The 17775-nt window shown below is 40.1% G+C and overlaps 1 protein-coding gene across 4 annotated transcripts in view; it reads left to right on the forward strand.

Moving 5' to 3' along the window:
* LOC6620438 (proton-associated sugar transporter A) overlaps positions 1-17775 on the forward strand; it is a 177901-nt gene that overhangs the window by 35011 nt on the left and 125115 nt on the right. For all 4 annotated transcript variants that reach the window (XM_032717954.1, XM_032717953.1, XM_032717952.1 and 1 more), the window contains exon 4: positions 10703-10965. In XM_032717954.1, the coding sequence (XP_032573845.1) occupies positions 10703-10965 (263 nt within the window). The remainder of the gene's footprint in view (positions 1-10702; positions 10966-17775) is intronic.

Consider the following 17775-nt stretch of genomic DNA (forward strand, 5'->3'; position numbering starts at 1 on the left):
ATGATACCTAAAGCCGGAAAGCCGCCAACGCAGATCGATGCATATCGCCCAATCAGCCTGCTAACAACATTCTCTAAGATTTTTGAGAGAATACTCTTAGCCCGCCTGTTGGAACTGCCGCAAGTAGTGAACCACATTCCTCCACACCAATTTGGTTTCAGGAAGTCCCACGGCTGCCCTGAACAAATACATCGACTGGTAAACCAGGTGACGCATGGCTTCGAGCACAAACTCTACACGGTCGGCGTCTTTCTAGACGTGAAGCAAGCGTTTGACAAGGTGTGGAATGAGGGCCTTCTATACAAGATGAAAACTCTCCTTCCTGCTCCCTACTATGCCATCCTGAGATCGTTCATCTCTAATCGGACGTTCGACGTTGCAGTGCGTGATGCTCGATCCAGCCTGGAAGAGATTCACGCAGGAGTTCCACAGGGAAATGTTCTTGGGCCCTTCCTATACACCCTGTACACTGCTGACATGCCATCTCCCGCAAACAACGCCGAAGTCCCCCCGGCTCAGCTGCTCCTGGCCACTTACGCCGATGACACTGCCATGCTGGCGTCTCATCCTTCACTGCAACGCAGTCCAGGAATGGCTGCACGGAATCGAAAAATGGACTGCCAAATGGAATGTGGCCATTAACTCCTCAAAGTCAGCCTGTGTAACTTTTTCCCTGCGACCCGGAACCTGCACAGATCTGACCTTCGATGGAAGCCCTATCACCAATGCTAGATCGCACTGCTACCTAGGAGTTCATCTAGATCGGAGACTGACCTGGAGGGCCCACATCACGTCGGTCAAATCTAAGTCACTGGCGAAGCTAAAAAAGCTCGACTGGCTCTTCCACTCCAGCAAACTTCAAATGAGCTCTAAGGCTCTTTTAATCAAAGCCATTCTCGCTCCAACGTGGAGTTATGCCATCCAGGTGTGGGGAACTGCTGTCAAATCCCAGCTTAATAGGCTCCGTGTGGTCCAGTCGAGAGCTGCACGTCACGCATCTGGGCTCCCCTGGTACGTGACGAACATAGTCATCGAAAGAGATCTAAAAGTTCTTCAGCAGCTTATGGCCCACCCGAACCGACTAGCAACTATACTAGCTGATCCCATCTCCCTCCGAAGACTGAAGAGGGTACACCCCAGCGATCTCCTTACCCGGAGGATAATATAACATATTACATTTTAAGTAATTGATAACTAGACTAGATTTTTCTTTCTTTTGTACTTTATAATTAAGATACCACTTGGTCTCATTTATCTTTATCACACATTAGGTTATGTTCAGAGGAATTACTGAACGATTCCTTTTGAAACCTTAATAAATAGAATTAGTTCCCCTTTTAAAAAAAAAGAAATGTTGAAGCGTTCAAATATTGTTCGCTTTGGATTTTATATAGACTCGTGGCAGGTTCTGCCGCTTCTCTCCAGCCCACAACATATTGGGTTATTTCACCTGTGAACTTTGGTAAGGATTTAACTATTTCTAGGTTAGCTTCGCATTTTACAGTTGGGTCAGTTGTTTGGATTTTTTAATCCTCCACTACATTTCTGCTTGCGTTTAACTGCCCTTCTATCCCTTTAATTTTGCTGGTCTTTAATCGTATTTATTAATCGGCTAATTAATTCCATTGTGAGATTAGTGGTGTTGGATATCCCGCGCGCAGAAAAGGTTGGTGCTGAACCTCCGGTTGCCATTGTAAAATTAAAATTTTTAAAACTATTTATTAAATTTTCCAGATTGTTTTCTTTGATTGATTTTGTAATGTTTAATTTTAAACTTTATAGTATTCCTTATATCTGCTCATATTTTATAAATGTTTTTTATTTTTATAAAGCTTAATATTATTTTCTGCTCACGATACTTTCCGTTTAGTTGTGCTGATTACTTTCTGGGGTCTTCCTACAGTTTCATTCTCCTGATTATTATCTATTTGGGTCTTCCTTCATTTTTTTGTATTTAGTTGTAGCGAGGGATTGCCCTCAGCTCTTCCTTCTTTCTTGGTGTTGTTTTTTTTATTTTTTTTTTTTAATATTTTTGGTTATAGATTTTGGCTTGGTTTTATTGGTGTTTCTTGTTGAGTCGGATTTTTATTATTCTTGTGTTCCTGTTTTTTTGTATTAAGTATTCAATACACCTTTTTAAATATTAAATTCTTAATTGGATTATTGCATTAATTAATTTCCAATTAAGTTTTTCCACGATCACTGTCACAGCAGTTAGATGTCGTTGGATTATTTTTATTTTTTTTTTTTCGCACGGGTCCCACGGCCACACCTCCCGCCCAACCGACCGAGGGGCGCTGCCGTGTATCGTACGGCTCGATTCGCGAGAAGATAGAAGCGGTATAGGAAAAAGAACAGAAATGAGGAAATGAATATAATGTGAAGTATCTCTAATAAATATTAGTTTTAGTAGGATATAATTATGTATTAAAAAAGTTAAAATTGATTGCTTTAAGAGCGGCAGAGAGTCAAGATTACAAATAATAAGATAAAGTCTATTATAGTCAGATTATAATACTCTGTTAGGGTCATGCAACTCATAGTTACATCTACAATGATTTAAGATAAGGGGTATATAGTTTCTAGTGACTCTACTTGGAACCGAGAAGTTAAGCCGACTAATCAAGTCGGGACTCTCAACATCCCCACGAATAAGCTTACAAATAAAGACTGTTCCAAGCCTAGTTCTACGGTTAGCTAGGGATGGTAAATTAATTAAAAGTAGTCTACTGGAATAAGGAGGTAATATACGGGTTGCATCCCAATTTAGGCACCGCAAGGCAAAAAGTTAGAAGTTTTTTTGGAGCGATTCAATGCGGTCCGAGTGGACTACGTATTGTGGACTCCAAACAGGTGATCCATACTCAAGAATCGGACGGACTAGCGAAATAAATAAGGTTTTAGTCATGTAAGGATCATCAAATTCCTTAGGCCACCCTTTTATAAAACCAAACCTTATTGACAATAGTCGAAATATGGTCAGAAAATTTTAGTTTAGGGTCCAGAAGAACCCGTGTTATTCTGTCCAAAGGGCACCCACTTAGAGTGTAAGTCGTGCGTATTGGGTTGACACGACAAAAGGTCATAAATTTACTCTTGTAGCCTTTTAAGTTTAATATGTTATCACGGCACCATATTTGAAAGCTGTCTAGATCGGATTGTAAGTCCAAATGGCAAGAAGTGTCCTTGTGCTGAAGGCATAATTTAACATCGTCGGCTTACATAAGAACACGCGAATGTTTTATTACTAAGGGGAGGTCGTTAATAAATAAGGTAAAAAGAAGCGGACCAAGGTGGCTCCCTTGTGGGACACCGGATGTGACTCGGAGAATACAAGATAGAGAATTTTTAAAGAGGACTTTTTGCGTCCTGCCATTCAGATCAAGTTTTCTTACTAGAAGGTAATGATTAACAGAGTCAAATGCTTTACTAAAGTCATTGTAGATGACATCTGTTTGAAGAATTTTTTTGATACCCTGTATTACGAAAAGAGTCCATGAGGTTAGTGGTTGTTGATCTGCGTTTCATGAAACCGTGCTGACACGGTGATATGATTGATCTACAAAGGTGCTGCAAATGAGGAGTGATAACAATTTCAAAAAGTTTTGGGATAGCCGACAATTTAGAGGTTGCTCAGTAATTGCTTGCATACAGTTTGCTACCTTTTTTATGAAGAGGAATCACAAAGGACTCCTTCCATATATGAGGAAACTGTGAAGATTCCAGAGACAAGGTAAACAGCTTCAGTAAAGGCTTCCGCACAGAATCTGAGCACACAGCCAGAGATTCCATCGGGACCCGGCGAATAGAGCGGTTTAACACGCTGAAGATCGTTAAGCAGTAAGCTTTCGTTTATAGTGGGGCAAAATATTAGATTCGACTTAGATACCGCATAAGAGTATGGCTGTTCGGAGTGAGGTAAACAAGAATATGTTGTTTGAAAAAACTTGGCGAATAGATCGGCTATTGCCTGATCCGATGTTACCGTAGTGTTTTCAAAAAATAGCGGGGAAGGGTAAGAACTTGTTTTTCGCTTAGTGCTAACGAAATTGTAAAACTGTTTCGGATCCTGTGCAAACTGGAACTTACAACGGTTTAAATAATCTTTGTAGCACTGAGCATTAAGCACGTTAAAGTTTAACCGAGCGCTTAAATATTTACAAAGGATGGACTGAGAACCGGTATTTTAAAATTTCATATAGAGTCTGGACTTTACATTTCTTAGGTGTGTCAACTCTTTATTAACCCAAGGAGGCTTAGAGATTGACGGATAGTACATCGGAACACAAGAGTCAACAAGTGATTTGATTGTGGTATAAAACATATTAATGGCATCCGTCATTATGTTAGAACGCAAGCCTCTAGCATTTCGATAGGAAATAGTATGATTGGTTTTTATTTTTTTGAAGAAGAGGGAGAAGATGAAGAGGCGGATGATGCAGTGGTCTGGCCACGTGAGGGAAGTTTAATTTCCACGGGCACCTTTTTCTTATTTTTGATCTTAGCTTCAAACTCTTTTACCACCATACTATCCGGCCAAAAATCACCCGAACATATGGTCGAAAAAAGCTCGTTTGGGACAGTTATCTGGAAAGATGATATGTCCCTAGCGTAAGAGAAGTTAAATTTGTCCACTTTTATATCATCGGCTTTTGTTTTGTCTTGTATATAAGACAATACATCCGACGATGTTTGATCAGGGGAAAGCCGAGAAACAAAAATTTGTTTCTATGGTGGAACCACCGAGAGGGGTTTTGGCCCTGCAGATTGTATTTCTGAAGCGCCAACTTGTGCCGGTAGTCCGGACTCAATGTTCCCTTGTGGTGGTAAACTAATCGAGACAGGTGAAATCACTGGTTGAGAACACACACACACAGCGGATTGATCGGATTGTTCCGAATCTTTTTTAGCTGCCGATCTTAACAACATATGCGGATTTGTTGCGATTGACAGCTGATCAGTTGTGGAGTCCTGTTGATCATTTGCCCGTGGTTGCGGGGCCTTAGGCAGCCTACCACCAGCGCCTTTTTTGCGCTTTGGAGATTCATCTAATAGCTTAAGGCCATTAAACTGTGAATTAAGCGCGGAAAGAAGATCATCGGCTCGACGAAAACTATCTCTTGCTACGCCAAAACTGTTGATCAGTTCTTTCAAGCCACCTTTAGTTTGGCGCATAAACGATTTCATCTCGTTCGCAACCACAAGGCAAGCAACACAACAGTAATTTAGATTTTGACCCTTTGCTAGGTCATCACTTTTTCGGCCATTAAAAACAGCACACTTAGTATGCACCATTCTATCACATAGTCAACAAATCATTTTTGGCTGCTCAGGTTTTATAACCTGGCAGCAATTTTTATAAAAGCAGACAACATTTATTGTTTCCATATTTGTCTAAAATCAGACCACCGTGCACGAAAACACAAAATCAAAAAGTTTCCAGCTGTTAAAAGAACAAATTTAAAAACAAATAAATTTGATACTAAAAGATAATTATTAAAAACCTCGGCTGGTTTGACAAATACAAAATAAAAATCGGAGCTAAAAAAAAAACACGTAAAATTATCGTAAGATTAATGTGGATGTTTTAATTGTTCCACTAAAAATATGAGTTGTTGGCGGCACGAGTTCCGTTTTATATTTAACTTTTTATCGTTAATATTTTTTTAGCACTTTTGAGGTATTTTATTATTATTTAATATTTATTCGGTGATAGACATTTTCACATTTTTTAATTGCTTATCTTTGATTTGAAAATGTTCGCGATCTCGTCCCGATTCAGACTGATCTTCTAAATATTAATCCTAATCCACTCAACCTCTGCCAGAAGCTTTTCTTTAGGATTTTCTTGAACTTTCAACTTTGTTTAGGATGAAAGCGTTATACTGAAATTATTTCAAAGCATTGTGGAATTCCAATATGCTGACTGTAGTTTACTTTAAGTTTGGTTATTTATCAGGTGGCTAAGTGTTGGCGACATAAACAAGGGCAAAGAAGGTGCTGCTGAGATTGAAGTTCGAAATTTGTTTATTAACTGGGGCAGAGTGTTCCATTTACGGGTTAGATAACTTGCAGACACATATACGCAATTCGGTGAAAAGGTTCGTGTCTAACAATACGCACCTGACAAAGTGGATAAAGTGAAATTAGTTTTCGCGGTAATAAACCTATGGACAAGTCCAGAATACTGGCACATATCGCAAATAGTGACCCCCCAAGTCACTAACAGTGAAATAATAGTGAAACGAAAACATTTTCATTCAAAAATACAAAGTTAAGTTACTCGAACTGGGGCTCCGCTGCCCAGCTGCCACGCGATCGCACAAACAGCTGTTTGCGAGCTTAAAGCTTCTCTATCCCAGGGTTCAAGTTCTGGCTAGAACCCTGGTGGTTTGGTGCACACTTCAGTATGAACTTTTTAAATGAAACCGCTGCGGCTGATGAATCATTGGATACTGCGGTTCTCTCGAGCCCATAATGTGCTGCCCCGCTGCGCTTTCAAAAAATAAAGCGAAAGTCTCGTGTTTCTCCGGAGACTGAAAGGAAAAAATCCAAATCAAGCATTGGCAAACAAGGGGAAATCCCTTCGTCTACAGAACCTAGATATGGCGGCAACTCAAACCGATTTGGTTTACTTGCGCATCTCACAGCCGACAAACAAGTAGGCAATGAAGTTTGCGATCTGTATGACCAGCTCAGTACCAGTCATCAAGCTGCTATTGCTGCCGCTAAGCGGGATGCAGCCTCCGCTGGTACCACTAGCTCAGTCAAAAAGGCGCAGTCCAAACCACCTCCTACAGTATTGGAGGGAGTGGACGACGTATGACTGATGATGCAGAGCATCGAAAGTATAGTGTACCTAGAAAAAGTTGAGGCTAGGTCGTCAATGAGCGTTGTCCTAAGGCTTTACGCGGCTGACGCTAATACATTTCGCACCATAGTGAACTGGCTCGAGAGCGAAGAGTATGAGTTCCACTGCTACCAGCTTAAAAAGGACAGGCCTTACAGGGTATGCGTGAAAGGCTTGCACCACAGTACGCTACATCACCAAATCAAGGATGAGCTGGAAAATATCGGGCACAAGGTTCTCGATATACATACACCGTTAAGGCGAAACGAACCAGGTACCTCAAAAGCGTCGCCAGTCAACATGTTCTTCCTGAATATTGCTGCCAAGGACTGTACTAGGCCACGCATCGAGTTGTGCACTTGCTACAACTGTGGCGGTCAGCATCCTGCAAACTATAAAGGTTGCAGCAAGCTACAAGCGTTCCTGCAGCGATCCAGACCCAGAAGCGGAGTGGCTGGAAGAACAGAAGTAAGCGAGCGACCAACTTCACGGGGCTGGAGGTAAGGAGATCCCCTCTTCTCGAGGCGGAATATCTTATGCAGATGTGGCTAGAGGGTCCATTCACCACAAGCAACCACTGAGCCTGACGCACCAACAACAGAAGCAACAGCAACAGCCCAATGATGGAAGTCCCAGTCGTCAAAGGAGCCGCAGCCGGTCTAGGGGTACACTTCAGCGCTCGACGGATGCTAGCAGCAGCATTGAAGCCATCCTGCAGACGCTAAATGAAAACATTAATTCTTTGCGCTCGATTCAAGAGAAGCAGATGATTATGATTAATGATGATGATGATGAAGCAACAGCAACAACAGTCACAGCAGCAGGGGCAGATTATCAATCTGCTCACTGCTCTCCAAGCGCGTCAAGCGCCATAATGATGCCGCTGCGCATCCTAGTGTGGAACGTCGACGGCGTATCCACGAAGTTGCCTGAAGTAGAGTGGTGGCAACGCCAAAGGCGGAGCAGCTTAATCTTAATCAAATCTAGCCTTGCCCACTTTCCGCTAACACCAATAGCCACCGCCGGCGGTTATTGAAACGGCACTTGGTCCTATAAGCTTTGGAGCGGTCTACTGCCCACCGAGATTTGCTTGGACTACGGACGAGTTTAAGGACATTTTGGAAGAGTTCCAGACGAAGTTCATTGTTGCAGGCGATTGGAACGCGTCCCACTGGCTCTGGTGTGCGCGAAGGAGCAACCAAAGAGGCATTGCATTAGCGAATCTCGTCCTAAATTCGGAGGTGGACTTGCTAGCAACAGGAGGACCAACAAGATACCCGTACGGCAGTAGAGGCTCACCAGGGTACATCGATTTTGCACTGACAAAGGGTGTGCTGGGCATCCACGCTAACATAATACTACAATATGCTACCCTAAGATGGAGCGGCTTATCACTAGGCGTACTAACCTGGAGGTATTCCAATCGCAACTGGAGTCCACACTGCCCCTCAACACTGTCTTAAACTCTGGACAGGACGTTGATGATGCTATCGAACTGCTCACCAACAATATCAAGTCAGCAGCTAGATTGGCAACTCGCAGAATATCTCGGCAGCCCGCGGCAGATCGAATCCCAATACCCAGGGAGATCCTGCTGCTTATAGCTGAGAAGAGGCGCTTACGCACTAGGTGGATGAGGTCTCGTCACCCGTTGGACAAGACGGAATGGAATCGAGCGCTGAGTAGGCTCCGATGCGCGTTGGTGCTGCACAAAGCCGCATGGTTCGACGAAAGGCTTGTCAATACTGGAGTCGAAAGCGAAGCGACGCATTCGCTGTGGAGGGCCACGCGCGCCTCTAGTCGATAGCAATGGGACATGGTGTCGGACCGACTTGGGACAAGCGGAGGTATTCGCTGCGCACCTCGCCGAGCGATTTCAACCATTCAAGCTTGCCAGCCTGCAACTGGTTGAGGAAACTCAGGACCAGTTGAACCAAGCGCTTCAAATTGATCTGCCAATCACGCCGTTTGAACCCTGCGAGGTAGCCGAAGTCATTGTGCGCCAGAGTAGCAACAAAGCAAAACAAAACCAGGACATGACGTCATCTGCAACGCCACATTGAAGGCCCTGCCTAGACAAGCGATCCTCTACATAACGTTGGTTTTCAACGCTATTGTGAGGTTGCAATACTTCCCTTATCAGTGGATGCTCGGGATAATCTCCATGATCCACATACCGGCCCATCACTCTCCTCCCTTCAATTTCGAAGGTGTTTGAGAGACTGATTGCTGTCCGGATTGTAAGGATTATGGAAGCCCAGGGGATCGTGCTGGCCACTGTACTGTCGAGCAGCTCGAGCCGTCGAGCAAATTCTGACTGCCTACGACAGTAAGGAATATTGTAACAGCCTCTCCTTGGACATTCGAGAAGCGTTTGATCGAGTGTGGCACATTGGACTCCAACTGAAAATCAAGCAGACGCTGCCTGCTCCATATTTTGGGTTGCTAAAATCGTACCAATCGTATTCAGCAATTTCCACCGAGCACAACGTGGCAGCTGGTGTTCCACAAGGTAGTGTCCTCGGCCCCCTGCTCTACTGCCTGTATAGCCACGACACACCGCAGCCGGATGTAAGCCTTTACGGGAAATCTATGTTGGCCACATTTGCCGATGACGTGTGCGTCACCTACAGGTCCCGATGCGAGCACGACGCAGCCGGTGGTATCCAGGACTTTGCATACCGGTTCTCGGAATGGGCAAGACGTTGGAACATTGGCATCAATAGCAGTAAATCCAACAACGTCTGCTTTACTTTAAAGCGGAGAACGCCACCGCCCGTCTACATCGAGGAAGCCCCCGTACCACAGCCGAACGCAGCAAAGTACCTTGGAGTGCTTCTGGATCGCAGAGTCACATTTTCCAAGCATGTGACCGACATCAGAACGCGCCTACGTGCTAAGGTGGCGAAGCACTACTGGCTACTTTTTTCGCGCAGTAAATTGTCGCTATCCAACAAGCTGACAATTTACAAACAGATCTTAGCACCAAACTGGAAGTATGGGTGCCAAATCTGGGGCTTGGCATGCGACAGCCAAATCAAAAGAATCCAGGCTATTCAAAATAAGGTAGCAAGACTCATCACCGGCTGCGAGTGTTTTGTTCGAAACACCACTCTGCACAGAGTCCTGAAACTAGCAACGGTATTTGACGAAATAAACCAGCACTCGAGCAGATACCATGACAGGCTGGAGCGCCACCGGAATCGGCTGGCCAGCGCTCTAAACAGATCTCGCCCACCAAGGAGGCTCAATAGAAGGCAACCGAGGGATCTCATTACCCGATCTCCTTTGACAAGGGTCCGCAGAAGCTGACGCTTATCTTAAATCCTATTTGTTATATGTGATTGTTATGTAATTGTAGTTAAATTACTGTAAATTTGAAAAAGCTAACTATAGTTAGCCGGCGAGCCCAAATGGACTGAATTAATAGATAAGAAGGACACAAAGGGGCTTCAAGACTTCCCCGTATGCCTTAATAAATTAATTAATAATATAAAACAAAAAAAAAAAAAATACGCATCGCAAGTCAAATCACACTTTAAAAAAAGATTTCCAAAAAAAAAATAATTTTATATAAGTCTTCTAAATTTTTATCGATTTGTTAAAAATAAATAATTTCAGACCCAAGCTAACAAAAACTAACACGACCACACTTTAAAGAATTCGCCCATCCACTATTTGAGTATGGGTATTTGATAGTCGGAGAAATCGATTTTGCATTCTGTTATCAGGCCTATAGGACTGAAAGGGGCTTATACTTTTGGGTGATTGTCAATTTTTTAATATTTGTATAATTAATGAATTAAAAAAATAATCATTTTCACCACCTTTTTATTCCGTTCCCACTTTTAGAACAAAGACAAGAACCGAATTAGTCAGAGTTTCTGCGGCTGTTATGGGTATCGAGTTCTCATATGCAGCCGAAACAGCATTTGTTTCCCCAACACTTTTAAAAATTGGAGTTGAGCATCAGCATATGACACTCGTTTGGGCATTATCTCCATTAGTTGGATTTTTTCTATGTCCAATTTTGGGATCTTTATCTGATCGCTGCAAACTGAATATTGGACGACGACGACCATTCATTCTTCTTCTATCAATTGGAGTCATTTTTGGTAAGTGAAATATAGCAGTCTTTTTAAAAACCAGACATTTTAAAAAAATCAACATATAGTTAAAGGCGTAAAAAAAAATGAATTTTTGGTGGCTTAAATTCATAGACAAATCAATATATAGATTTGTAAGATAAAGGAGTCGTTGAAAAGTATTTAACACGTAGATCGAACTATATTAATTATATATATTCTTGAACAGGATTACTGGCCGAGTCGACAAGGCCATGTAACTATAAAAGCTACAAGGTTGAGATTCAGCATACAGATGCTAGAGACATAAACGCACCGCAATTTTGTTGACCCATGTTTCCACTCCAACTCTACCGCCCTAAAAGCATCCAAAACTGCAACGTAGATGTTAGGTAGATTCACTAAGAACTATATACCCCCTATCTTAAATCATTGTAGATCTAACTATGAGTTGCATGACCCTAACAGAGTATTATAATCTGACTATAATAGACTTTATCCAATTATCTGTAATCTTGACTCTCTGCCGCTCTTAAAGCAATCAATTTTAACTTTTTTAATACATAATTAGATCCTACTAAGGAGTGGCCGTGGGACCCGTGCAAAAAAATGTACCGCGTATTGCAGTTCCAACGCCATCCTGGCGGTCAGAACCAACCTCAGAACTACCAGCCGATCGAATTAGCCAAATTATAGATAATTGGAAATTTAAATATTCCGGATACTAGTCCATGTCCGTAGGTGACTTTATTTACAGGATTCAGTCACTCACCACCAGACAGACCTTAGAAGAAAATTTATAACTACTTGCTCGCTATGCCAGTAATTTTTTCGAGGGTAGTGCTAGCGAATAGTTCTGGCGCTTCCACAAAAGCGTACCTGTGGTCACTTGGCCACAAATAAGTTAAAGATGGGGAAACTAACTTAGAATTCCGAATGGCATTATCACAACGAAAACAAAAGCTCTTATAGAGTTATGCAACAAAATTCTATTAATAGCGCATAAACTTGCGCAACCCTTGCCGGAAGCAGCAAGTGCTCCGAGCCAACTTGTTCCCAGACATTTAACATGAGATTTTACATGTGATTATAATGTCTATTTCTCATATTGTGATTTCTGTCGCGCTGACTTCATCTCCTGAAACAGAACAGATGCCAAGGACAAAGCTCACGGACAAAAGCTCCAAACCATAAGGTAGATCTTAATAAACCCAGTTGCGAAACAGCTTCCGTGGATCCAGCACATCAAGTTTTAGTTACGACCATTTCGAGAGAAACAATCGTTATAAGCTGATAGTGTAGAAACCATGATAGCGTTCAATGGAGTGTGTTAGGTGCTTTGTTCGATCTAAATAGCGCTTCACTGGATCAAGTGCACCGTAATTCAGTAATCCAGTAAGCAGCGCAATAATTAAACGCGCGGCTCCCAAAACCCTGTTTGGATTGGCTCTGTTGGCACTGACTGTTACTCCAAGCCTTTGATCTGCATTATATAGTAGAGCTACAGGTGACAACAGAATCCGCATAGTGAATGTTCTTTCGACATTCGCAAAAATCTCAGACTCCAAACTATGTCGGTCATCAGCTTCCAGTTGCATACGCTTCAAGAACCTTTACAAAGGGTGGAAGTTATAAGACCACTACAGAGTAAGAACTAGCAGCTATTCAATGGGCAAAAATTTATTTTAGACCATATATATATGGTAGGCATTTCTTGGTTCAAAGTGGCCTCTGACATACCTATTTTCAATGAAAAATCCATGTTCCAAACTTACACGAATGCGGTAAGTCTTGGAAAATTTTACGGTAGAAGGGGGGAAGGATATCCATGTATGCTCTGTCCAGAATTACAATAAAGGAACTTAAAAATATAAACAGAAGTATAAAGGAAGTTACTACCAGATATCAAAGAAGACAAGAATTCCCAAAGCAAGCTTCAAAAAACCCAAAGTATATTCTGAAATTAAAAACGATAAAGTACGAAAGGTAGTGACCTCGCATGTGCAAAATATGGAAAGAAAATCACTAGTTATAAAATTGGAAATCTAGGCTTAGGTCAGCTTTTCCAATGGCTTGAAAATCATTCCCCTCTACACAAAATAAACCAAGTTAAAATGACACCGCGTAAAACTATCTTTGAATATATTTCAATTGATGATTTCGAAAATATGGGCAATTAAATATTAAAGGTATTGAGAACAGCGCTTCTTAGCCCGATGGCCAATATTGAAAAGAAAAAGAAGCTATAATGTTTACAATACGTACATTGTATGCACACCCAATTCAAGGAGGACATGCTGTCATTGCAAAAACATTCGCCAAGGTGAAATAAATTATTATTGGAAAAATATCTTGGAACTCATAAAAGAGTGCAGAAAAAAAGCTTGCCAAAGAACAAAAGTATTAATACATACGAAAACTTCAATGACAATAACAGAAACACTATATAGGCATTCAATGAAGTACATTAGTGGGCATAAGTATTTTGACAAAATTGCCTGCATCTTTTAAAATTCGCTTGTGCTTGATAACAACCAGTCCGAATGATGATGAGCACTGCAAATTATAAATATTTAACACACAAATGACTTTTTTTCTTTCTACTTAAAAGAATGTATGCAGACAACCAACTTTGGTTAGATACAAGTATTTTGAGAAGCTAATTTAGAATATGGTATCCTGCTTTTAAGAACGTGGATATTAAGAACGTGGATGAAAGCCAAGCCGTTGCAGCTCAGTGGAAACTGACGTCAGCCTTCCGAAAAGTACGTAAAAGAAACGTAAGCCAATCAGTGACCGCACAGTCTGGCGACTTTTGAAGGAACAACAAGCTTAGAAGGTTGAAATTTGCAATGGAACATCTAGACAAGCTAAGTCATTCCGGAAAAGTGTTTAAATTGCCCATCAGAAAGTGGACTATGTTGAAGTCTATGGTACATCCTAGGCTATCCTGGGGATTGTAATGGTAACCATGAGAGGCCGAGGGGTATTACTAATTCTCGCCCCTCTCAGTACCCAAACACTGTGAATAGGGATCTTACTCTTCTATTTAGTTATGAATAATGGCGGTTGGAATCCTCTACTTTCGGTGATGGGGTGGGTCCTATTGCCTTCTATAACTGTCCACACATACTTTACTTTTCTAGGATTCCTATGGTAACTATAAGATACTATGCATGTTAATGCAATGCAAAGAGGGAAAAAGACGGGGCACGCAAATTAAACCAGAAATATTTTACAGACTTCTGCAAGGTCTTTGGTGTAATTCTACGACCATAATCTTCATGATAGCATCCTCGAAAATTCCTCGAATTGGCCATGTCAATTCAGGATAGCTACAGATTTAGTAATTTATGATTTCTTCAAGTTAGTATTACTCCTTTATTTACAAAAGAGGGTGAATGGCCTAAAAAATAAAACTAAGTAATAGTATTCATTTATGCAACTTCCTTGTGCGCTTACTCAAAACAAAATAACAAAAGTAAGAAAATTTCCTTCATTTACCTAAACTACTTTCGAAATTTCAATTCGTTACATTTCCTAAGGACTAAGAGTTTTGACAATGTTAATTAATTTTGTATGGTCTTGTCTTAATGATTAGTTATTAGTTATTTGGTTTTCTACCTTAAAAGCTATGCATAATGTTAGTTATATTTTTACTAATAAGATAATGTTAGGATAGATGAGGTCACTTTATGCAAATTAAAAGTTCTACTTTTATTGATCATTTACCGTGTATGATTTATATAGGGAAGCGTTGAGAAGGAAAGCGTTTCTGGCTATATACAGTATATATATATTCTTGATCAGGAACAATAGCCGAGTCGATCTAGCCATGTCCGTCTGCCCGTATCAACGTCGAGATCTCAGGAACTATAAAAGCTAGAAGGTTGAGATTCAGCATACAGATTCTAGAGACATAGACATAGATCAAGTTTGTTGACCCATGTTGCCACGCCCACACTTTTGAACCATTTTTGAAAATTTTTCCAAAATTTTATCAGTCTTGTAAATTGTTATCGATTTGCAAAATAGCATTTTTGCATCGCCCACTCTACATTTCTGAACCATTTTTCTTTATTTATTTATAATTTCATAAGTCTTGTAATATTGTATTGATTTGCCAGCAAACCTTTTCACACGCCCACTCTAACGCCTTACAGTCGCCAAACCGGTCACGCACACACTTAGAAATTTTTTTAATTTTTTTCTTATTTTATTCCCCAATATCTATCGATATCCCAGAAAAAATGGTAAAATTTCGCATTCCCATTCACACTAGCCAAGAATCTGATAGTCGGGCAACTCGGCTATAGCATTCTTTCTTGTTTTTCATAATTTATTATAATTATTAATGTTGTACATTTTATTCGACTTGCCAAAAAACTTTTGGCCACGCCCACTCTAACGCCCTACAACCGCCAAAACTTCCACCTCTAGAGCCTCGCCGAAAAAATCGTGTGCCAAAAAATCTATGTCCTTACCCATCTTCTTATTCTAGTGTCTTTGATTAGTCCTTACAAAGACAATAGAATAACAAGATGCGTAACGGCCATACATTGCACAGTGCTTCCTATTGTATGGGGAAAGCGGCCAAAAATACTTCTAGTTGATAAATACACTTGAAAAATGAAATGAAATAATTAGACGGATCGAACCACCCACCATATCATAAATTTGTCATATGGACGATCAGTGTATGGAACAATTTTTTGTTTTCAATTATTTTGGAGCGAAAACTTGGAATTCTACATAAGAAATTAGTATATATATACAGGGCGAGCTAAGCGAAAATTGTATGCTATATCATATAGCTGCTATAGGAAGAATCAGTCGAACATTGTGATTTTGTTTGAATAATCATTTTGTTGAAAACAATATTAAAAGAAAATTTTTCATTCATTTAATAACAACAACCACAAAATAATTTTTAAGGTTATATACATTGATATACATATTCAAAATTCAAAAAAATATATAATACATTTATATAATACATTTATTGAAGTTAAACTTCAGCCTGGGATCCGTCCACTGCACTGTGGTCCAGAATTCGGTTTTTTTTGGCATAAAGTCTAAAAATTGAGATACGGACTTGAAACTTTGTACATTTTGTTGTTAAATCACAAATAGTTTGCGCACAAAATTTGGAGTCTGTGCGATCACGCCCTCTCTTGCCTCCCATATTAGCTACTGGTATGACTCAGGAGTCAACGAAATTTCGTTTTTTTTTTTTTTTTTTAAGTGTATATTGTTGTTTTAAAAATAATCGCTCTCTTCTTCTTCTAGTTCTACATAATAAATTTCCGAATCTGAACTCGAATCAGAATCAGAATGTGAATCCAATATTTTGTCTCATGGATAAGGTTTAAAACTAGACTGTATTTCCAAAAGACGTATTACTACCTTCGGAAGTGGTTTTTCCTATTTTTTCTCTCTTTCTTTTAAACAAATAGTTGATAATAGTAGGTCCGAGGAATCAATCGCTCTGTGGAAAATATCACTCATCCTATTGATCCGACTATTTTTCCTTGCATGTGATAGTCGGTCCCTTTTGTAAAGTTTATTCCGGGCTTCACTCGCATTTTCAGTTTCCTTTTTAATCTTTCTCCTGCATTTTGGTAAGATAATTTTCGGCGTCCCATTTGCTTGGTTGTCTTGAAGTTTTCAAAATCACTAACAAGAATTCTTATCTTAGACGCCATCCACTTGGTATCTTTGGAAGTAAATCGGTCTAGTTGTCTGTTACACTCGGGCAGTTTTAATTAAAAATGTACTATTTTTTTGTCAACCTCTTCTGTCTTTTTCGATTCCAGATTATTGTTGTTGATTGCGGAATAAACGTAATCTGAAACATAACTTATTTGCCTATTGTTACGCCTCCAAATGCCCAGGAGGTCGCTATGTCTGAACTCGAACTTGCCTATACAAAATCAAATTTTTAAGAAAACGAGCAAAAATGGGCAAAAAATATTACTTTACCGTCAAAGACAATAGTTACAGGTATAAACTGACGTTTTTAACTTTTGTCAGAAATTGTCGGAAAATTAGTTATACTCCACGAAACACAGGGGACACGTTAGAATTATCCGTTAAAATACACAAAAATTGGACGTTACACAACACAAAAACAGTACAACTACACATATATTACCTACATACGTTAAAAACATCATACCTTGGCATTTATTTTCCATATCTTACTATAATTTATGGATGCGTATTAACGATCATACCACGTCAAAAAGTAAGCAAATAATTTAGCGGGAATTGCATTCTCTCAATCAGCTGTTTAACACTTCACCTTTAAAAGCTCATAAAACGATTTAGTAAGGCTTTCGGTCAATTTTGTTTTTGGTTTTGATTTATATGATTAATTTTCTATTAGAAAATAATTGCTAAAGGACGATATATTGACATAAAAATTTAGACTTTATGCCAAAAAAAAACGAATTCTGGACCATAGTGCACTGTAATATTTGGTGGATAGCTCTTATTTTTACCCCTAAGAATTTTTTGGTAGCTAGGCAGTAAGTCATATGCAACTTTTGAATTTACAAAATTATGAATTGACAAGTATTGATGTTTAAATCTGTTAAATTTGTTTCCATCAATAGTGATATCACTTCTTCAATATTAGGTTGAGAATGTGATTTGAAATCAGATGTGATGAGATGATTTGAAATCAGAAGCAGCAGAGTCATCATGTTTTGCGATCTCGGCTATTCGTCGACCCTTCGTCCTTTTTGAACAGTCTTCCAAACTTTTCTTTGTGCGGCCACGAAACAAATTGGAAATTGTTTGAGCATTCGCAGAAATGAATTTTTTCAACACGGCTAA

Source organism: Drosophila sechellia, chromosome 3L (genome assembly GCF_004382195.2).
Source record: "Drosophila sechellia strain sech25 chromosome 3L, ASM438219v1, whole genome shotgun sequence".
In the NCBI taxonomy this organism is placed as follows: Eukaryota; Metazoa; Arthropoda; class Insecta; order Diptera; family Drosophilidae; genus Drosophila; species Drosophila sechellia.